Genomic DNA, 21,956 nt, shown 5'->3' on the forward strand with positions numbered 1-21,956 from the left:
CTCCCTCACCCTAATTGGATGATTATATCCAGAACAACATTATTTTAACTCGGAGTGAGACGGGGGAGTCCTTTAATGCTAAGTAAATTCCTCTCGACTTGCTATTTGTACCCGTGGCAAAGAGTTACCAACTTCACGGTGTCAGGACCAGGGAACAAAGCAAGGCTTGGCCTTGTCAGCGCTTTAGCTATTTCAGTGTATCAAAAAATCCTAAAAACAGACAAAGCCTTTTGAATATTTGCTTAAACTTTCAATGCCCCATAATCATGCCAGTAATGATAGTGTGTTTGCTTTGTCCAAACACCAGGGGCTCTGTTCTAAACACACAGAAACACACACATACACATGAGCATATACACACAGGGAGCGCTGGAACAATGATTGATGTGAAGAAATTACAGGCCAAACGTACTGCGACTCCCTCTAGTCATTTAAATACACAAAGTACATAAACATAGGAGGACTACACTAAAATCATATTCAATTTATATTGAAACAAAGTATTAGTAAAATCATAATGTTTACAACATGGCCAGCCAGTTGTTGGCAAAGATGATACTCAGTTTGAGTCACTTACAGTCAACCAGAGTATACGGCTGAAGCAGAACACAATAATTTTATCCTTATTAGTGCTGAATATTACTTAGCTTATGTTTTCCTACAAGTCATCAAATGACTTTAAGCAAGCGTTTCTTAATAATGAGAAACACCCATATGTTATATGGTCCAGGGATGCAAACGTCCTTGAGTCAGTTGCAATGTATTCCTGAGTGATTTTGTTGGGAGACATTAAAAGCTTGAATAAAAAGACGTTTAAATATCAAAGGCTTTGGTTAAAAAAAACAACATCTACCTGGAGGGGAAAATTGTACAGTTACCTACAATGTGCCAGGCTGCTTGCCAGTTAAAAACCAGGTCATGGAAAATGTACATATCCAGCACAGAGAAAAGGCAAAACCACACAGTAACATAAGGAGTCCAATAGCATTGTCATTCTTCATTTACAAAAATAATCTTTTCTTTGTTTACAACAGCAAGAAATTTTGCAGGCAGTCAGTGAGAGTCTGTGTGTGCAGGCACAGGCGAGCTTCAATTCATGCACAGTCATTTCCTCTCTGTTGACTGAAGTGAGTCAGAATAAATTACTGTAACACAAACACATATCCTAAATCAAAACCTGATGTATGCATAACCCCCATCACCTCTGGCCTCTACACTGTATTAACAGTCTGAAGTCTGCCATGGCATTACCATGAAGGCAGTCTGAAACCATGCTATTACATGGGCTTCCAAACAGAGAGCATCCTGTCACGACACTGAGTGCATGAGAGTGAGAAAACGGGAACTTGTTTCCTGAACGCTCCACAGAGGGAATTAGCATTAGCCTTGTCACAAGGTCAGGGTTCACATCAGGGGTATGGTAGCAGGAGAGAAGTCACGTGACCACCTTGCTGGCAACTAATGTTTGAGGTTATTGGCTGCCAGGCCTTCAGCAGGTGAACAAACACTTCACTCTATATTCTGAGCAACATGCGGCAGCTTCTGGGGAGCAGATGCTGTCATCACCTGGCATAGGGCTGGAGGTAATGCTGCTTTCAGGATGGTGTTTTCTCTTGCATCCAAAACTGTCTTAGTGGGTCTGTGTCTAATTAAGGTTTTGATCCCTCTACAGCATCCTAAAAAGCAATCCCTACAATATGTTAGCAAGGTCCCATTAAAGTGCTATTAACTCCACTTTGTGCCGCTCATGTGTTATCATTGCATTTAAGTTTGAGCCAAGCACCTATTTTTCTGAAGAATAAATACCAGATGATCTTTCCAAAACTCATAAGGTTGTTTAACAACACTTATTGCTTTTCTGAAGGCAGAAAAGAAATCCTGAAAAACTCTTCAAACCAGATGGATGAAAAAATATTCTGTCTGCTGCATGAATAAAACCTGTTTCCGACTTTTTCCTAACCCAAACAAGGAAGGTAGCCCGGAATGACGTATGTCTTTGCTCAAATTGTACAAAATGAATTCAATTAAATAGTTTATTTATAGGTTAAATTGCCTTTACAAATGTTACTTTCCATTATTTTATATGTTTATACAAAATATTTGTATTTCCTTGTACTGCACAAAACGAGCACTGAGATATATCAATGCTACCTGGACAGGAAATAACTTGGGAAAAGCGAACAAAATATCCTTACATACAGATAGTTAACAGAGTCTGTGGGGTTTCTGGAAATGCCTTAAAAAGATAAATAAGTGTTGTTAAATAACTTTCTGGGGTTTTCAATAATCACCTGATATTTTTTACTACTCTTTTTAGTACTATAAGATGTGGGATTCAAAGATACTTGTTATTTTATGGTTAAAGCAAAACATGTACATCAATCAGCACAGCCCTGACGATGCTCTTCACTTAAGTATAAACTGAACACGTTCTCTGCCTGTTGGTTAAGTAAGAACATGTATGTATGATACAAAATGACTTGAGACATGTGTTTGCCAGACCTGGGTGGCATTTCCTCTGAATGCAGCAGACAAAGGCTAACCCAAGAAACACATGACGCAGAACAAAAAATAAATCATGAGTGAGGGCGTATATAGACTAAAGAAAAGTATCTGTCATCCAGAGCCTTGTTTGTTTGTACTCTTTCCCAGGCTGCCTGGATTCATTAACACATAGCCCTTGGCAGCACCCACTTTGGCACCGGGTTGAGCTGGAGGACGACCATGGCTGTGCAGCCTCCGCACACCAGGAGATGAGGACATGTCTTCTCCACCCATCCACACTTAACCTTACCCAGCCCTGCACAGCACCCTCCTCTGGCACATATCAGTCCTCTCCACCCTTGCTCCAGTGTCAGCTAGCCAGGTCCTGAGGGCAAATATGCTCAGTACTTGTACGCTCTGGTTCAACAGAAGCAATTAATACAAAGTTGAGCTTGAAGTATGCAGATTTTAGATTGCAGAAACAATAAGCATAGTGGATGCTAGGTGGAGTAAATGGGTGGGAGTAGACAGCCATTTAGAGACCGAGGAGGCAGTCCTAAAATGTTGTGTTTCCAGTCATTACCGCCTTGCTTTGTCTAAACCCCTCAGTTGGCCAGGTACACCCCCTCCGCTCCTCCTAACCCTCACTCTCACCCACAATGCACCTGGAGCAAGGCCAGGGCTGCTGTTAATTTGGCCTCATTATTAAGTTAAATGCAGCGCGGGCGGCGGTGCTAGAGCTAATGAGCAGTGCAGAGCTGGCTGTGCTGCTCCCAGCCTCCTGTCCCAGCCATTAGAAAAATTAGAGAGTGGAAAATGAGTCAAGGGTTGTGGAGGCCTTAATTGAAGTCTTGAATGAAACTGTCTCTGATCTGAGTAAACCCTGCGCTGACTGGGAAGGTCTAAACCCTCGCTCAGAAACAGAATAGCTATGTGCATTTGTGTCGACAAAATCAACATGGTGAAGGACAAAGCATTTTAGGTAGGAACCTATACATGACAAACAGAGTGCCTACATAATTTAGGTAAAAATATATACTTTCAATATCTTACAGCCATTGAATGTGTGTATGTATATGTACTTATATGTACATATGTGTGTTAGAGAGATCCCTTTTGGTTGTGTTTATGCATAAGATGGTATCTGAGCTGTGTGGGTGGCAGGGTCTCTGCTCAGGGGGAGCTGTGGCTTTAGAGGAGAAGCTCAGAGCAGGGGCACTACAAAAATACACACATAAGAGACAAACAGGGCACTCAACGTATCAAAAGACAAAGTTACACTTAAAGCTTTTAAAGAGTGGAAAAAGTACTGATTTGTATGGCATAAACTGTTCAAAGCTGTCCACTCCTCTGGAATAGTATCTGTCTTAAGTCATCTCAGCGACCGTCTATCAACTAGCCACTCAGTCAAGACCGTGAGAGACTGGGAGGTTTAGGAGTCTCTATGTTTAGATGACTTTGAGGGTTTTTCCTCTGCAGCCTTGCTAAATTGTCCAAACACGACCACACTGGCATTCATTTGCACTTCATCCCAACACAGCTTATCCTGACCACACATTGACAATGTTTTTCTGGGAGATACTGCGGAGATAGCTGGCCAAATCTTTGAAACCAAATCAGCAGCTTACAGAGATCAGCAAGAGGCTCCATTTCGATATTAAAAGAGAGAGAAAGATCAGTTCTCTGTTTAGGTTTGGCTGAACTCTGCAAGGAGGAGATAATAGCCTGAGGTTGGAGGAACATGGGAGGCAGATGACGACGGTGATGTTGTGTGCGTGTGTAGTTTGTGGGTGTTTCCTAAAATCTGACAGACATCTTTGCTTAGATTTGTCTCAAGGGTCAGAGATTGTAGTAACTAAGCTGTGCTCAAGTGCCTCATCCAGGCTCTTGTCTCCCTCTCCTTTTTGCTTCAGTGTGTGGCCGGGGACAGTGAACAGCAAATTCCTGTCACAGTATTGTCCTCCTGCAAGCCCGCTTCTGATGGAGAGCACTTAGCCATGTTTATAGCTGTACAGGTTCAAAGAGAGGCCAGCAGCACAATGGAGCAGGGCAAGTTGGCTGCAGCACCACTGTGTGGGAAACACCATCACACACACACCAAGGAATCAAAACAAAGACACAGAAGGGGAAAAACTCTGCAAGGATTAAGGAAATTACCATTTTTTCCCATTCTGTTTTGCCACGTTGAATTCGACAGAAAACATTTCCTCAACACAACAGCGTTATTAGCCAAAAGGTCCTCTGGCAAAATAATGGAGCTTTAAGAAACTGACAACAGACATTAGGGTCGTTAGTGCATCAGTCAAAAACATTTTGTATTCAGTCAAAAATATTTTTCAAAAATATTTTTCAGACTCTCACAAAAGCTGGCCTCTGATTGGAGAATACCTCTTTCTCAGTGAGCCATTGGCTGGATGAATGGGTGGGGGGCATAAGGCCATCTATAGGGCAGTGTTGTCAAAATTATTACATCAATGTGCATGACACTGCTGACTGGTTGTAACAGCTCTTACTTTATGTTGACTTCCCGTCATGAGAACAGAAATCTATGCATACTTGGCGTCAGTGTAGGTGAAGGGCAGACACAAACGCCACATTAAAGGGATAAAACTGGAGTTTGGGTTTTGAGTAAATGTTTGGCTAACTCAGCTTCATCACATGTCTGGCATTTAACTAAATAGTGTGCTGACATTGACCATCACATACAATAAAGGCAGCCAGTCTTCTCGTGGTGGCCTTCTCACCCCAACCAGCCCCTGTGACCTGTCCTTCAGCCCCCCCCTCCAATGCTTTAATCCAGCTAACCTTGTCAAAACCACCAGACCTCATTCAGAACAAGCAGATGACTCTCTGCACGCCAGTGGCCTCTATAAATAGAAATTTCATTGAGGAGCAGCAGGCTGAATGGGAGGTATTGTAAACAGCGGGCCAGCCTAAAGCCATACACAGGACTAACCTGGGAAAGTGATGGAAAGTGACATGCTGCAGCCATGAGGCATGCAGTACAATAACAAACTGACACCGATGTACCACTGTCCTTCACTTCACATGTAAAGGTTTTACCTCACGCTCTTCACTTCCCAAAACCTACTTGCAAAAAGCATACTAAGAACATTCTTTGGGTGAAGCAACAAAACAATGTGGTTTATGTTTATTTCTAAAGTAAGAACACTGTCTCTGAGAGATTTAAACTTTCCAAACTTTCCTGTGACCCCCTTAAACAATAAAAACAAGAGATGTTTGTGGAAAGGCAAACAGGACTGGCTCACTCTGCATTTTGTATAAAGAACAGTCTGCAACAGTCCTTAACTGACCATGAAGCAGACAACTTTCTTTTACAGTATATACTTGTACAGTACATAGTACATCTGGTTCTTCTCCACAGATAATATGTATACAGTTGCTTTTAGCCACAACTCTACATCAGCATGTGTTGGGCACAGACCCAGCAGCCTGATTCACTGATCATTAATTCAGTTTACTCTCATACGCAAGGCAGTGTAACAAGCCCACTCTGGCACGGGTTAAAAGGTTTGGCATGGGAATTACGTCTTCTTCGGGGGGGGGGAATATGTTGGATAAATCAAAGGATTATTTTGTGAACGAAACTGTGCCATTCAGTGACGTCAAAATTTGGCTGACATCTCAATCAGTCAGTTCAGCTATTTGCAGCGTGATGGATGTATTTGATGGGCAAGACAATTTGATCAGCGAGACAAAGCACACACATCAAGTCTGTCAGTATGGGCCCTACTGTTGGCGCAGCAGAACAGCAGGGGTCTGACTCTGACTTTGACACGCGTCTGGGGAAGGAGCAGAGATTTGGAAAAGTGAGGAAGCAGATAATAGGTGCTTCTGTCCACCTCTCGCTCAAAATCCTTAACACATGGAGCAACTATAAAAGAGCCTGAACAGCCACCTACCAAACCACACAAACAGAGAGAGAAAAAGTGAGTGAGAGCCAGAGAGAGAGAGGCTGAACCGTTTTTAAGCCACTCATTTGATTCACAATTCACACACAGATCCCAGCCAGGGGGCAGGGATTTTGAGGAGGAGAGATCAGTAGCCAGGCTTAACGTAAAATGTCAAATGCTTTACTTTGACTTCATGGAAAAAAGACAGTTCAGAGAACCCGACAGACCACATGCTACCAAGCATTTTTCCCTACTTATTTGAAAAAATCCCAGAAGCAACAGGTACAGACTGGCTCTTTCACCGAGCTGTAGTAAAACAACGAGGTGCTTCAGCCCTGAAGGCCAGTGATACCTGATCATCAAACTGCCACCAATTAAAGCATTAGGAGAAGTCATTTATTTTGCCTATGTTTAAGAAGGTGCTAAACTCCATGAACCATTCCCTCATACCCCTGCTGAAATTTCATCCAGAGCAGCTCTGGCCCCACAGAGAGAGAAAGAGGGATATTGAGGGGCTAAGTGAGACGAGGGCCCTGGAGACCAAGCTCACCGGAGTAGACCCTGCCAGTCCAGGGCCAGCCAAAGACACGACAGCCCCCTCTATCATTCCTCCCCTCTCTCCACAGCCCGGCTGGAGGACTTGGTACTACAAATTCAGTGTTCACTACAGAAAAAATCTGCATGCTCAGAACGATCAGTCACAGAAGGGCTACCAGAGCACACGGGGGGGGTTTGAGGTGGTAGCTGACGCCCTCCCCCTTTTTCAGGCTATGACCTAATGCAGGTAAAGGGTGAGGCTTGGTGCTAGACTGCTCCCCTCTCTTCAGCCCCACACCCAAATCTCCCCATTTAGGTATTTGTTGAACCTCCTGCACTGAAACCACTGCCTGTACAGAAACAGATCGGGTGTTGGGCAGCACACAAGTTTCCATGCATGGTAGGCAATGAAAGAAGAGCTCAATGTGCTTTCAGCCTACCCAATTCCAAAACTCACTGAAAGTAACAAGCATCCTGAATAACAAAAATGGCGAGAATAAACAGCCTTTCAGGTTATCTAATTCAGAAGACACAACTGTCCACAAAAAGAAAGGGTGTTCTTCATAAATCAACATAGAAACGCAAATTGCCATCAGTGAACAAAAGGAGGAAAAAGACACGATGGTAAGATGAACTGTGGTGCACACACAGGCTGTCTTGTTGTGTGAACAGGAAATAGTGTGTTTGCATGCTGCCTTATCTGAGAGGTGTTTCCAGGTTCTGCTCAAGTGGTTTATCTGATTTAGCCCCCTGAAGACTGCCAGCTAACACCTCAGCTGTCATGGGTTTACCCAGCTCAAATTAATACATCACCCATCTCAGAACGCTTTAAACTGAATGCCTAAAACACCAGCATGAAGATAGAGTCTTGATTTACGTGTGGAAGAAACATCGGATGTGGTAGTTATGAAATACCATACAACAATATCTGTAATTTCTTCTCAAGGTGAAAACAAAAAAGGTATAAGAAATAATATTCTGATCAACAGAACATCAACACATGCTTGCTAGTCGTATCTAAAGCAGTCACTCTTGCAAAGGGCTTACCCCTTCTGATGAACAGCACCCTCTGCTGCGTAGCCTCTGAATTACCTATCCATCCATTTCCCATACAGCTTTGGCTGCTCATGATCAAGGGGGTTGAAGCCTATCCCAGCATGCACAGGGTCAGAAAAGTCACCAGTTTCTAGTGCTAACACAAACACGCAAACAGAAATTCACATACACCCTTTAGCTGAACTAGATTTGGAGTAAGTCAACCCACAGGACCAAAAGCAACAGTGTGAAAATATATCAAAATATCATATAATAACATTTATGAAGTATATTTTATAAAAGCTCTGACTAAATGAACACATTCAATGCTTTTAAGCTTGTCATTACCAAGAAGAAAAAAAAAACAATGTCCGCATTTTGTCCTCTACAGTGAACGCCATTAATCACATTTCTGGGAAAAGAACATAAAAAATCCTGGGAAAACACAGTCAGCCTATTCTTTTATTGTTGATCAAAAGTCTTATTAAGTACCCAATGAGTCACATAGAGTGCAGCACTGTATCATCATGAACAAATCTTATTAATCGCAACATCCAAGTCCAACAGCACAAATCTCTGGAAAACTGACCACTTACGACAGCCAACTTTTCTCTCCTTACAAGCCAGAAAATAAACACTACAGACATCAGATGATGTATGGATGAAAAATAAAAATGCCGTGAGAATCGACAGTCGCACAGATGACCCTGTCACTTGTATTTGCCATTTTAATGTAAATCATATTACTTTTGTCTGAATTGCTCGAGACAGATGATTATGCATAATTCCTTACAATCAGGAGTGGCGGTCCTGTATCAAGAGTCAATCCCAAACTGGGGAAGAGGATATTTCATCCAGCAGCTCTGCACAGGGCTCCAACAATAACACCTCCCCACTGAAAGGAAATTCCTCCACCTCCTCTGCTCTCGGCTGGAACACACAGCTCTCTTAATCCGGCTCTGGTAATGAGGTCATTTCACAATATAATTTTCTGCCTTCTTTTTTTTTTCATTTTAACAAATTAAAATCTGGCCAGTTACAGAAAGTCAACTCTGTGAAAGATCTTTATCTTAAATAAGATACTTTCTTTACAAAACTTTAAATGACTTAATAAAGTGTAATGAAGGCTATATTTCCATGAGAATCTTTGATCCTTTAGATGTTCAGCAGTGTTTCTGCAGCTAAGATCAGAGGCCTTCAGTGAGGTGGGAGTGGAGGGAGAGGAGGTGGTAAGGCAGTAATGGAACAGACAGAGATGTTGTTGAGCGCTATACCCTGCCAAAACCAACTCTGATCACCGCTCTGAAACCATCTGATCGCAGGAGCAGCCAGTCTGGCCTTAAGTGGAGGTGACAGTGTGTCTAGGAGACACGTTACAAGTCAGAGGAAATTGGAGATAAACAGATAAAAGAATGCAATCTCTGCTGGAAGTAGCAAGGCACAGGGGGCAGGAAATAAACCTGTATTTAAGCTGATTACCCGAGCAGAGTCCCAGCCCCTTTCAGCAGCTCTGTACAGCCCGGGCCTCACCACTACCAACGCTGTTAATTAGAGATTTGCTAAGGGGAAAAAAGGCAGCCTTGTCAGACTTGCAGGAGTGTTAGTGATGGCTGGCTGGAGGGGGACATGCAGGGCTCTTAATTGGGTCTGTATGCTGTATCGGTGGCTGGCTGGAGCGCTGGTGATGATTGCTGTGAGCAGGTGGCCGTGGTGGCAGCTCCATGCAGGCCGTCCCAGGCCAGCCTGTCTGTTCTTGTCAGGACCTGGAACACTGAGCAGACAGCTCCTGAGCCCCGCGCTCATTACGCCAAGTTGCCCACCCTGTTGCCTAGCAACACCCTCACGGCCCCTCCACAACACTTCCTCCCTAGTCCCACAATGTAACCCATAGTCGAGGAGGACTACTTCCACACAGTCCAGCTATGGGAAAAAAGATGATTACACTGCTACCTCTCAGTGTCCTCCTGAAATACAACATGTAGTACTTCAAGCCAGCCCCAATGCATCATCTTTTCCAACCTACACTGTTCATCAAATAGTAATATGTCAGTGCCAATCAATGAAAGTTGCATAACCACTCTGACTCATCACTGTCTCCCCAAAAGTGTGTTTTTATATGAAACCATCTTTATTATGTTTGCTGCTGCAACTGCAAAGTGACACTGAAGACTTAATCGGAGATTCATTATCCACTTTCATCCAAGGTGCATGTCTGGATTTTAATCTCTCAATTAATTTAATCTCTTGTCTCAGACAAGCCACAGCTGGTCATACATGACGTTTGCGATTACAATCTGCCTACTAACAGTACATCACAACACTTGAGCACACGAATGCAGACATGAACATGTGCAAGCTTTCACACACGCACAGGAGTAGTTAAGATCTTGGAGGCATTCTTGCTAAATCTGCTGTCGACTTTTTCTGGCAGTAATCTCCATTTGCACTAGAGTGTATCAAAAGTAGGAGTGGGGAGGGGGTAACCATATGCGTACACTGCTTACAACTTCAACTGCAATCCTGCAACTGCAGAGAGACAATTCAGCAGTCTAGAAATCAGTGTTCACCTATATTCCTATATTCTTCTGACAAACGGTGTTGGTGCCAACATGAGATGTGTTGGCAATACCGAAATCCTGTGCAGTTTTAAATGACACAACTGCCTGAGGCAAACTTTACAGGGAAAACTCTAGGACTATATGGGGGCAGAGCATTTTCAATGCAGTATTTTTGTTCTCTTTGTGTTACCAAAATGTCATCAGTTCATTTGGGAAATCCACATCCCAAGAGGACCCAGCGTTTCTTTTGCTGCAGTTAGATTACTTTGGATGGTAGTCAGCCAAAGTTTCATGATTCAATGGAATTTTGATGAATGCTATAAATGAAGTGTAAAAGAATCAATCATGTCAGGGTTTGACTGGACGGACTTTGGAGGAGGGCATGTGGAACAGTGCCTGAGCTGGAAAATGACAGGAAACAGTAGAATGACATCAGTTATGGCACAGTGCAAGGCCTGTTTAATGAAATGGAGAAGTCAATGGGCTTCTATAACGCCTTTTAAAACATGGAGCACACCTCGTGACTCCAGTTGTGAATTAAAAAAGGACATATTTCATGCAACCGCAGAAGAAATTGGAGCAGAGTTGGAATCCAATCAAAACCAACATCACCCCCTAATATGCAGTGACTAATCTGGCAGTAATAGATGTTATTTTCACTTCTCTCTTCTCAGAGGGTTATGGCTCGAAACTAAAGTGAAACCAACTTCTTTTGTGCTATGCCTATAATCTGTAATGTCACCTCCACCAATGAGGTTATGTTTTTAGTTCGGGTTGTTTGTTCATTTCTCTGTTTGTCAGCAGGATTATGGAAAAACTACTGGCCCGATTTTCATGAAACTTGGTGGCAGCATGAGCCAAGGAAAAACCATTATATTTCGAAGTGAATCAGAGTCACAGGGCAGAAACGAGAATTATTCTTCATTTTCGTTAACATTGTAATATGAGGCCTTTAGCCTTGGCGGAGGTCTGGCCTCTCCAAGTGCCCCTCTAGTTCAAGTTGATTTAATCCAGTCAACAGTTCACTAAATGACACACAGTCCCCACAGTCCTGTCAATGCTCTCAGTGCAGGCTGTCCGCTGTTGAAAAAGTTCAATATTAAATCATAGCCCCACCCTGAAGGCTCTCTCTAACATAACAATCCACACCAGAACTTGTCCACATTCTGTGGTGCCGCTCCAGTTACTGAAGTCGTAGAGAGGGGAAAACTCTCAGCCCTGGACCCACCTCACTGTGCCAAGAAACCCACAGCATGCGAAAGCTGAAAACCCAAAGGGCGATCATTTGTCACGGGCCGTTCACACGTCTGGAATGTCTCAGTTTGTGCACTCAGAATATCAGACAAGATGGGTGGTGTTCCTAAAGATCAGGGCCGCTTTCACGTCGGACGATCAAAGTGAGCAGGGCTGGCGCTACAACATTCACACGCAGCTGTGTCTTCCCTGGGGTTGTACTTGGGCTGCGGGTGCTAGACCTCGCTGTGGAAGTGCCTGTAAATAAATGGTTTTGTCACTGTGTTCACACATTCCTCTGACCAATGGGCCTGCTCTGCCTTATACCTCTATTAGCATAGGCTGCCATCCTCACAGCTGACTGCTGACATCACCTCATTACATGCGCATGGACTTCACAGAGGGAATAAAGCGATACTTGCAACCCAACACTATCAGTTAGGTGACATGGAAATGGCCTACAGCTATCTATTCAAGTAATTTCAAAATTGAACAATCTTTGAAATCATTTTTAAAGGAACAGTTTGACATTTTTGGAAATACTGTCTTCTGGCTGTAGCTTCATATTCAATGGATGTATGTGAGAGTTGTCAATTCTCATGTAACTCTCAAAATGAAAGAGAATAGTGCAATTTCCAATTTAACAGTTTCTTTAAACATCACTATGACCATGGGGAATGTGATAGTTCACTGCATGCCTCTGGCTGAAGTGGTACACTAGGAGCAGATGGTTTGGTTAATGAGTGAGGAAATCAAGAGGAAAGGCAGAAGTGCAGTACCTGTGCTATGGTCTTTTTCATGAGGAATGTGAGGAATGCCCAAACCTCTGTAGTCAATATTTGCTTTAGATGAAATGATAAGAACAGCTCAATCTCTCACCAGCTACAACTGGGATGCAAGCCAAAACATTGAGCCCAAAAGAACACATTCTAACCTGCAAAATAACCAGCCAAACGTTTGACTTGCATCACCTTCAGAACATGACACACAGTCCCACACAGACAAACACTGATAACACTCTGTGACCTAGCTGATGCAACGTCATGACCACAGCCAATCCTATGGGAGTAATCTGACCTTGTGTTTTTATCTGACCTTTGTACCTGGCATTAGCACCTCAGACTTTCCCTTACCCAGTGCTGTACTGAGCCTTAATTCACAACCCTGTTATTTTTCACTCATTTATGCTGTGGTGAACAGGGTCAAAAGGGTTTGTTCATTCTCACCTTTCTCCAAAAGATCTTTTACCGCATTTTGTATCCAAGCAGTTGGATATTTGAGATTGAAAAGGCTCACTAAAGGAGAAAAATGAGCCTGCAGACTTACTAATAATGAATCATTATGAAAAGAAAAAACGACAGCAGAAAAGGAAAACAGTGGATTTCCTTCTGGCTGGTTTGACATTACAAGGATGTTTAACTTAGGGTACCAAGGGAGGTGAACTACACAGACTAATACACCAGGCTCAGGAGAGCCAGAGAGTGAGCGAGAAAGAAAGAGGGAAAGGAAAAGGGAAATGTAATTAATCACACTACAGTCACAGGGCCTGGTCTGGTGGAGGTGTTCTTGAGCTCTGGGTTTGTTTGTCAGTCTCGAGAGAAAGGCCAGTGGAACAGCAGTGCTGTGTATGGGTGGTCAATCAGTTTACAAACTTCAGCTGTGACAGAGGCATTCTCTTCAGCCCCAACCTCCCTCCTGCCATCCCTGACCAAACCACATCATATCAGGGCCCAAACCTCATGCCGTGATCCGAGGCATTCCCCTGACTGCAACATAAAGAAGCTCACTCGATTTAGCTCAACCTAAATCAACAGCCTTTTACTGTGGTTACATTGGATTGCCTTACATCCAGGACCTGCCAATGCTTTTAGCCCCTTTTCCATGTGTCCAACTTATGTCTGACAACCAGACCTCCACCACTTTGTCACTCTGCTTTTTCACTTCCCTGGGATCACAACATGTCGCACATCCTCTCCAATTTGACCGAATGTAATTAAACCTCTCTGGGCAGATCAATTTAACTATAAAAGCAAAATAAAAACCACATAGGCGGACAGAAATCAAATCTGAAAATGGGATAAATGTGCTTTCCTGAACTTTTCATGATCAGGGCACAGAACCAAGACCGTCTCCTGGTACGTTAAGTGCTTCAGATAATAAAATGCTGACGGCAACAATGACTCTCCAGATGGACAAGGGAGCAACACTTGACTTTTACTACACTTGCTTGACGAATGAGGACAGCATCATGGCTGCAGTGGACACCTACGTATACACTTACACCTACACACATACAAGTGTTGATAGACAAAAACCACACTGTGAATCACACCACACTGCTGTGGTTCATGAGGTGTTTAACACTATTATCAATCATCTTCTGTGATGCAGTGACAGCGAGCCCACTGGGATTAAGCAGCTGACTGATTTAGTGTGAAAAGTTTCAATGTGCAAAGACCTAAAGCAAACCGGACCATTACTCTACATCTTCACTTACATGTAGAGGATATCTGCACACTACAACGATTGCATAACATGAAATGTGAACATGGTTCCTTCTTATGGCACTGTATACTGCATGCAGGGGTATGCAGCATGTCTGGAAACATGTTTTTAACCACATAAAGTCCATCTGTTCACACATGGATCTGTATGAGTGCACTTACACATCCACGTATGCTTAACCAAAATATGCATTAATATCTTTCTGGCTCTGTATATGTGCCGAAGATTGTGCTGATTACGTTAAATGCGCTCTATTTGTCCCACTGCGTGTGCGTGCCACTTTGCATGAATATGTGTGTGTGGGAGTTCAGGACAGGAAGTGTAAAGTTGAGGTAGTTCCTTGGAAACAAAGGCTCCTCCACATCCCCGCATCACCACGAGTCCTTTCCTTTCATAGGCGCCTGAGGCTCCTGTCCACATCACTGTAATGCTTAAGAGGGGACATCCTGGAGCTGCCACCCCCACCTTTCCCTTCTCCTCCTCCTATAGATTGCTTGACCTATAGTGTTTCACAGTCATGTGAAACATTGACTTAAATGTTCAACTCTGTTACACACAAGCACGTTTCAGAATAAGGCTCTGTTTAACTGGGCGCCTTGTTCCTGAACCTGAGACAAATGACAAGCAATGCTGGCCATGATCTGGTTTTTCTCAGCTGTGATTGCACGACAACCCATGATTTCCCGGCGAGTCACCAACCCCATCGACTTCACAAACGCTTCACTGCTGCTTTACAATCTTATCTCTCTGGGCCTCACCTTACAATCTGTATCATCATCTTCCCTCCCTCTCTCCTTCTGCATCTTTCATCCCTCCTCTATTTCCATGCTCTTACTCTGTGTTTTACTGCCACGATTGAAAATTGAGTCATAACTTCCTGACGGCACTGTTCAAAGGTCACCCCCCCCCTTTTTTCTCTCTCGTTCTCTCCAAGTTCCCCCGCCTCCTTTCCTCCTCTCCCTTTTTGGAGGCCCCTCATCCAACACGCCCAGCGCTGCATTCCACAGACAGTGGGAGCACCTTCAAACGCTGCACAAGCATAGCAGACCACCACTCGCAGCGGCACGCAGGGTGACTGAGCCCCGGCCTCAGCTGCCACCAGGCCTCAGCACTGGGCTCAAGCCCTGCCAAGGAGAGCTTTGATTGGGGAGAAATTGCAGTGTAGCAGCAACAGAGTCTCTGTGATGACAAGGTAAAAGCAACTGCAGCTCTCAAGGAGCAGAGTGATAACTACAGTATTAGCCACCTCTGAGCTGATGAAACCAGCTCCAAGTAAAACCCTCATGCCAGAGTGGGGCCTCTCGTGTCTGTGCTAGGAGGGTGGCAGCTGCGATAGTGGGGCGCAGGCCTCAGAGCACCTTTTCGTCTGACCCCCAAATCCTTTAGGTCTCTAGTACACTGACACACAGCTCCAGTTTCACCCTCCCAAGGCTCACTATGTGCTTGGCTCTTAAAACAACAATGTTCTTGTACATGGTGACATACCACAACATGGCAAATGTACAGTACTGTAATGAACACTCAAATTGTCCATTAGTTCATGAACATAAAAATAACGTCACTCAGCAGCAGCAAAACAGTGGAAGTAGAAACATCAGAAACATCACTGAAACATCACTGCCTGACTTATTTCATCGCAAAGATCATGACTCATTTTGTACTTTGGAAAACCCCTACAGCTTTTACATGTTTAAATTATAGGTGGCAGTTGCTCAGTCCATGGGGACTTGGCTTGGGAACCGTAGGGTCGCTGGCTCAAGTGCCCATACGAACCAAGTATGGAGTGTGGACTGGCAGATGGAGAGGTACCAGTTCACCTCCTGGGCACTGAACCCCTAAACTGATCCAGGGGCGTCATTCATGGCTGACCCAGTGCTTCCACCTTGTTGCATGTGTGTGTAGGGAGGCTTTGCAAAAATGATGCATTTCAGCTGCTTATTGCCTGTAAATTGTATAGACTGCTCATAATATTGTCATTTTCTTAAGTCAATTCACTTGTAGATACTGTAGAACAATAGTCACTTAAGGACTTTAAATACAAACTGTTTTACATTGCAATTAAGTTGTAAAATTTAATGGTATGAAAAGAATTTGTCTTGTAAGTCACCAAGATACTGCATGTTTTAACTACATTTTACCTTGAAATAAGTTAGGCATAGTATGACAGAGTAGAGTGCAATAATACTAGTAAAAATAATTTTCTTTTTCTGAAGAATTTATATATCTTGCCCACGCCTGCTTGCAGTACAGCTCAGTTCAGAACAGCAGTGACATGTATACTTGATATCAAACCTTTATCAGAGACACATGGACACCCTCTTGTCAGCTCCCATCATCTGCACTGCCCTGTTTCATCTGAGAACACTCCTGGGTCTTCAGCAGTGGCAGCAGTGGTTGCACCGAACAGCTGCTGCTTCTCACCTGTAGCACAGACACCATACAATATTTCTACAAAGTGAAATTACAGGCCCAAAGATCAAGACAACAGTGGAGTGTACAGATGAGCTAAAACAAGAAGCATGTGCAATGAGGGTAAGTGAGCTACATCTCATCCCGATGACATAAAATAGTGCGACTATACTGTACGGCAAGTCAGTGTTTGTGAAAATGTAAGTATTGTGTTTACAGGATATTAAAAATAAAGCAATTCTAAATCATTCAAATAATATTTTGACAGAATACTACTCACAATTTACAGTTTCATCACATAGCCTTGTAATGACCTGCGTTGTTGAAATTATTGTCTAGCAGCACACCAATAGAAAGCATCTGGTTTGGGGAATTTGAGGAACCTACGTCCTGCAGCAGTCCTGTTTTCATGTGTGTGTGAACAGAGACAGGTATGTCTCTCTTTTTGGCTGGGCTCCATTGTTAGACTCCAGTCGTGCCTGCCTGCTGTGATTATCAATGCACACATCTGGATGGAGTTAGTCAAGGAATCCTATAAAGAACCTAATGGGCTCTTCTAACATTTTTTGAAGACTGATTAAGAGCAGTTTCAGATCTTGTTCACATCAATGAGTTCCATCTGTGATTTATTTAAGTTTTCACTGGATTCGTTATCTACACTCCATGCCTCCTTTTAGTGTACTTTGGGGGGGATCTATGCTTTCTAGGTAATATGCATGGCTGCTGAATATTTGCTTATGGGGCAGATCAGATACTTGAATAAACATGAAGAGCTGCTCCATCATCGTAACACTGAGCAAGCATGAAAACTGTAGATTTTTCTGTAGCATGTAAACTACCCTTCCTTATCATGCATGAAAATGCATAAAAACTCTAACAGATATTGCTATAAATCTGTTTGCTTGTCATCAAAATATGTTTGCTTACTTTTATTGTTTGAGTGTCACTCATTTTTAGTCTTACCAAACACAAACTAAAGCCACTATCTGGAGTCACGCCAGCATGAAAGGCAAATTTACACCTTGCATATTAGCTCAGTTACAGCCAGCATACAGTCTGGTGAAGTAGCAAACGGGCCTCGCTTTTAAGGCCTATTTGCCTTCCAATAGTGTGACCCTTATGTTTTATGGGGGAGACTAACACCGTGAACTACATTTGTTACAAATTAGGCTTCCTACTGCTGTAAAGTTGACACCTGCCACTTCAAACCTTTCTTTGGAAAGGAGGACGGTCATTGATAACCGACCAGAAAGAAATAGCTGCATTAATTCACGTTAACGTTAATTAGCCCGGCTAGCTAACAAATGTACACCTGGTCAAATGACAGCAGGGTACCACTAAGAGTAACTTACAATAGAATTGCTGTGGTCTTTTAACAAGTATTTATTTAACTACGTGACTCTTCTAAAACAAAGCTAAGTTTTCTTACCGTCTAATGACCACATTCTGTTCAAATAATTATCAAACAATCTTACTTTTAACCCGAAAAAGCAAGGCGGCCATTACCGTTATTTGACCACGAGATGCCGCCAGAGTCAACGTTCCTTCACTACGAATGATGCCTTTAGGTGCTTCTCGTGAGGTCGGATTTTCGGAATAAAAGGGATAGTTATGTGAGTTGTGAGTTATCTTCGACTGTAATTAAATATTAAATTAACAGCGAAACCCAAAGTATAATACATATATTGTTCTTTAAATTCTGTGATGTGTGAAGCCATTTCTTTTGAATACATTTTCTGGCAATAGGTTCGTAAAAACTTTCGGACCTTTTAACAGGCTTTGAACTGGCTTTCACTGTTCACTGACAACAACTATTAGTAACGTTATTAATGGTTATTGTTGAACCACAGGTTTCAAGTAAGTCGCCGTCACTAGAAGACCTCTGCTCTGATAGACCTATTTGACACATCGTTCGTTCCTGAGACGAAAATCTAAAATTTCCGACAGCATTTAAAGCAACACTAAACCGGATATGACCGCACAACCACAGGAACCAAACTTTAGCTAGTAGCTATACATGTAGCATAACAGCTAGGCTATCAGTATTAAAAACAAAAGCTGTCGGGAGCCCGTTATTTTATTTCTCACCGATTTCGACCCTATTATGGAACTGTAGGCAGAATTTATAAACAAAGGTAATAGTCTCAAACTGGGGTTTATTCCTGCATGTGTCGGGGAGAAAGTATAATTTTGGGGTACCGCTATTTAGCCACATTGTTTTCCGTAGCTAGCAGCAACAGTACAGTGTCTTTGCCAGTTTTTGAATTTGACAGCATCTGTCTCTGTGGAGATTAAACGCCGATCTACTCGTAAATAAATGTGGTAGAAGCGCTATTATATTGCACTTTAAAATACTTAATTTTAGCCGACTACATTGTCTGGAAGCTGGTAAACAGAGTTCATGAATTGTAATATTGTTAAATGAAATCTAAATGACTGGAACAGGATCAGAAAGAACCAGCTAACTAGCCAGATTTCCCCATTATATTCCATTCAGTATGGTCTTACATACTTATAAGACTTGACAGGTTAGAAAAGTTGCCACCCCTAACGTTACCCCTTTGTAATCAACATAAAATCAGGCATGATACTGCATCTCTGACCACTGATGTCTTTCCTTTCAGTGTTTAGGAATGGTCTGACTGCAGCAGTACCAGTAAAGATGCACAGCCGTCTGCAGGAGTTGAAGAAGGAAGAGGAGACTCTCCTCAAAATAAAAGTCATGCTACAAGACCAGCTGAACAGGCTGAAGGTAAGTGAGATAATCCGCAGAGTGAGTATATTGAGGTTTGTGTCTATGTTTGTGATACCTGTGGTTTATATGCCATGTGTTCACTCTGTGTTTCAGTTTGAAGAAGGGGCCTTGAAATCCATCATTAGTGCTCAAACAGAAGAAGGAGCCTCCCAACGCTCTACCCCAGAAAATGAGGTAAGTCACTGTACCAGAGAGAACATCAGGGGACAACCCTGCTAAATGTCATATTGTTGTTGTCACTGCTACTATACAACTGTTCCGTCTTACTGGGGTGTTACAGTTTGCAGGCCTGCATAACCTTACTGATTACATTTACACCCACGCAGATGGTTGCTCTGCGTAATACCTTTAAGACAGGATACTGGTAAATATGTTTACGTGTGTAATCTGAGTACTTTAAAACCCCAGTTTACATACAGTACAACTACGATATACATAGCCAAATAATCATCATTCACTGGGTTTATTCTAATCCCTTAATTTGTGGAGAATAATGACAATTAAACACACATCAAGCATTTAGCATAGAAAAATATTTCTGAAATGTACATAGTACCTCAAACCCCCCTCCCCCCTCCCTCACAAAACAAACACTCAGTACGTCACATGAACAGCTCAGCCATGGTTATTATCTAAAGCAGATATAGAAAATAATAATAAAATAAAGCCCAGGATTTCAACTTTACATGTACACAGCAATAGAGGACAGATAGTTAAACCACCACTAGCTGTCTTTTAGAAATTCTAGGACAGGGCTCCAAATACTGCTAAATATTTGAATCTTGTTCTTGTTAGAGAACCGCAACCTTTCTAAGTGTAGGACATTCATCAGCTCTCTTATCCACATAACATACGTAGGTGCGCTGTCAGATTTCTACAAAAGTAAGATAAGTTTTCTTGCTACTACCATACCATACGCTATAGCCTGAGATTCGTATTTGTCTACTGCAAGTAATACACTCGTGGCTCCTTAAACAGCAACTAGTGGGCTGGGTTCCCAGGTCTTCTCAAAGGCTTTAGAAAAACATTCAAAAATACTCTTCCAATAAGTAAACAGTTTCCGACATGTCCAAAGAGAATGTGTCAATGACCCGTCTGTCTCATTACACCTGTTGAATAATCACAATATTACAGTACACCTAAAGGCACGGAGTAAAACATTTTAGGACTGTTTTTGTTTTTCAGTGCTTCATTTTACTCAAAAACAGCCTTCTTGGGAGGCTTGTTTGAACAAATTGCTTCATAAATAATCGAATTATACTTTGTTTACCACAGTGATAATTTTATAGATGGTTTTATTTGTCTTGTCCAGACAACTATTATACCTCTGAATTAGAAACACCTCTCCTTTCTACTGCTAATGCCCTATACACTAGCATTCTATTCAGCATGAATAAAGAGATATGGATAAACCAAGTGTGTCATTTTAGATAGCTGAGAATCATTTTCCCAACATGACTTTATAACACTCGCAGGTGTAGCTAGATAATTTTTTTTTTTTTTTTTTTTTTGCTGCACTTTACCAAACTGTGTGAAGAGATAATAATGTGTCTCCAGCTAGATGTTGATTCCAACTTGAGCTTTTTTTTGTCATTAAAATACAACAGGGCCCAGAGTAATGTTAAATAACTATGAAAATTACCTGCAAAAAAAGTTTTTACAGTTTTTCTCCTGTTCTCATAAATGTTTTTAAAGTTCTGTCTTGCACACTCAGATTGACATTAATTTGTGTTAACAGGTTTTATGTTTTTCTTTTTTCTTTTTTTCAGGTTCATATCAACCTTGATGACGAGAGCGAGATCAACCGAACCAAACTGCTACTGAATGCTGCTGTAGATTTTGACATGGAAGAGGAGGAGGAGGAGGAGGAGGAGGAAGATGATGAGGAGGAAGAAGAAGAAGATGATGATGAAGAACAGGATGATAATGAGCTTGGGTTTGTGCCTGAGGAAGACGAGGAGGAGGATGATTACTGAGATTCTCAATATTTCACAGTGCTTTAGTGTTTGCACCACTGAAGAAGAACCACGCGTAAACGGACGTCTGTTTATTTGTTCACCTGTTTTTCACTTTTGAAGTTTAATTTATTTGGATGGAGTGAGTAACAGTTACAGTTTAATGGTGTGTGGTGCTAACAGTACACTCTCCTCTTTGCCTGATTTAAGGCATGTCATCCACAGCACACCATGTTAGAACTCGTGTCAAATTTTGTGAGAAATGTCTCACTGAAATGCAGTAAGACAGTGTTATTAGGTGCTTATAGCTTACTAGACATATTGTGCATTTTGAGGATTAGCATTAAAATGTATGGCTGGGCCATATAAGAAAATAGTGTGTATGTGTTGTGTAAGAGATGATAATTGTAAGCACAAAATAAAATGTTTTGCATAGGTTCATCTGACTGATTCTTACAATGTAGCCTACACTCATACTTTGTGTCAACATCCTTCCCAACATACAGAAATGTTTTTCAAATATAATGAACGGTTAATTATGTGCAATAAGAGGATAAATCTTATTTTCAAT

The 21,956-nt window shown here is 42.3% G+C and overlaps 1 protein-coding gene across 1 annotated transcript; it reads left to right on the forward strand.

Moving 5' to 3' along the window:
- Positions 1-18,655: 18,655 nt before the first annotated feature.
- On the forward strand, positions 18,656-21,821 carry snapc5 (small nuclear RNA activating complex, polypeptide 5). Its single transcript, XM_033635072.2, has 4 exons — positions 18,656-18,810; positions 19,300-19,427; positions 19,524-19,604; positions 21,200-21,821. Exons 2-4 carry the CDS (start codon positions 19,338-19,340, stop codon positions 21,404-21,406), a joined length of 378 nt encoding a protein of 125 aa, XP_033490963.2. The 5' UTR covers positions 18,656-18,810; positions 19,300-19,337; the 3' UTR covers positions 21,407-21,821.
- Positions 21,822-21,956: the final 135 nt, after the last annotated feature.

This window comes from Epinephelus lanceolatus, chromosome 5 (assembly GCF_041903045.1).
Source record: "Epinephelus lanceolatus isolate andai-2023 chromosome 5, ASM4190304v1, whole genome shotgun sequence".
NCBI lineage: Eukaryota > Metazoa > Chordata > Actinopteri > Perciformes > Serranidae > Epinephelus > Epinephelus lanceolatus.

Excerpts from the sequence above, each read along its gene's own strand:
- snapc5 (XM_033635072.2), top strand. The coding sequence starts at position 19,338 with ATGCACAGCCGTCTGCAGGAGTTGAAGAAGGAAGAGGAGACTCTCCTC. Across the intron at positions 19,428-19,523 it reads ACCAGCTGAACAGGCTGAAG|TTTGAAGAAGGGGCCTTGAA; the intron begins GTAAGTGAGATA and ends TCTGTGTTTCAG. Across the intron at positions 19,605-21,199 it reads GCTCTACCCCAGAAAATGAG|GTTCATATCAACCTTGATGA; the intron begins GTAAGTCACTGT and ends TCTTTTTTTCAG.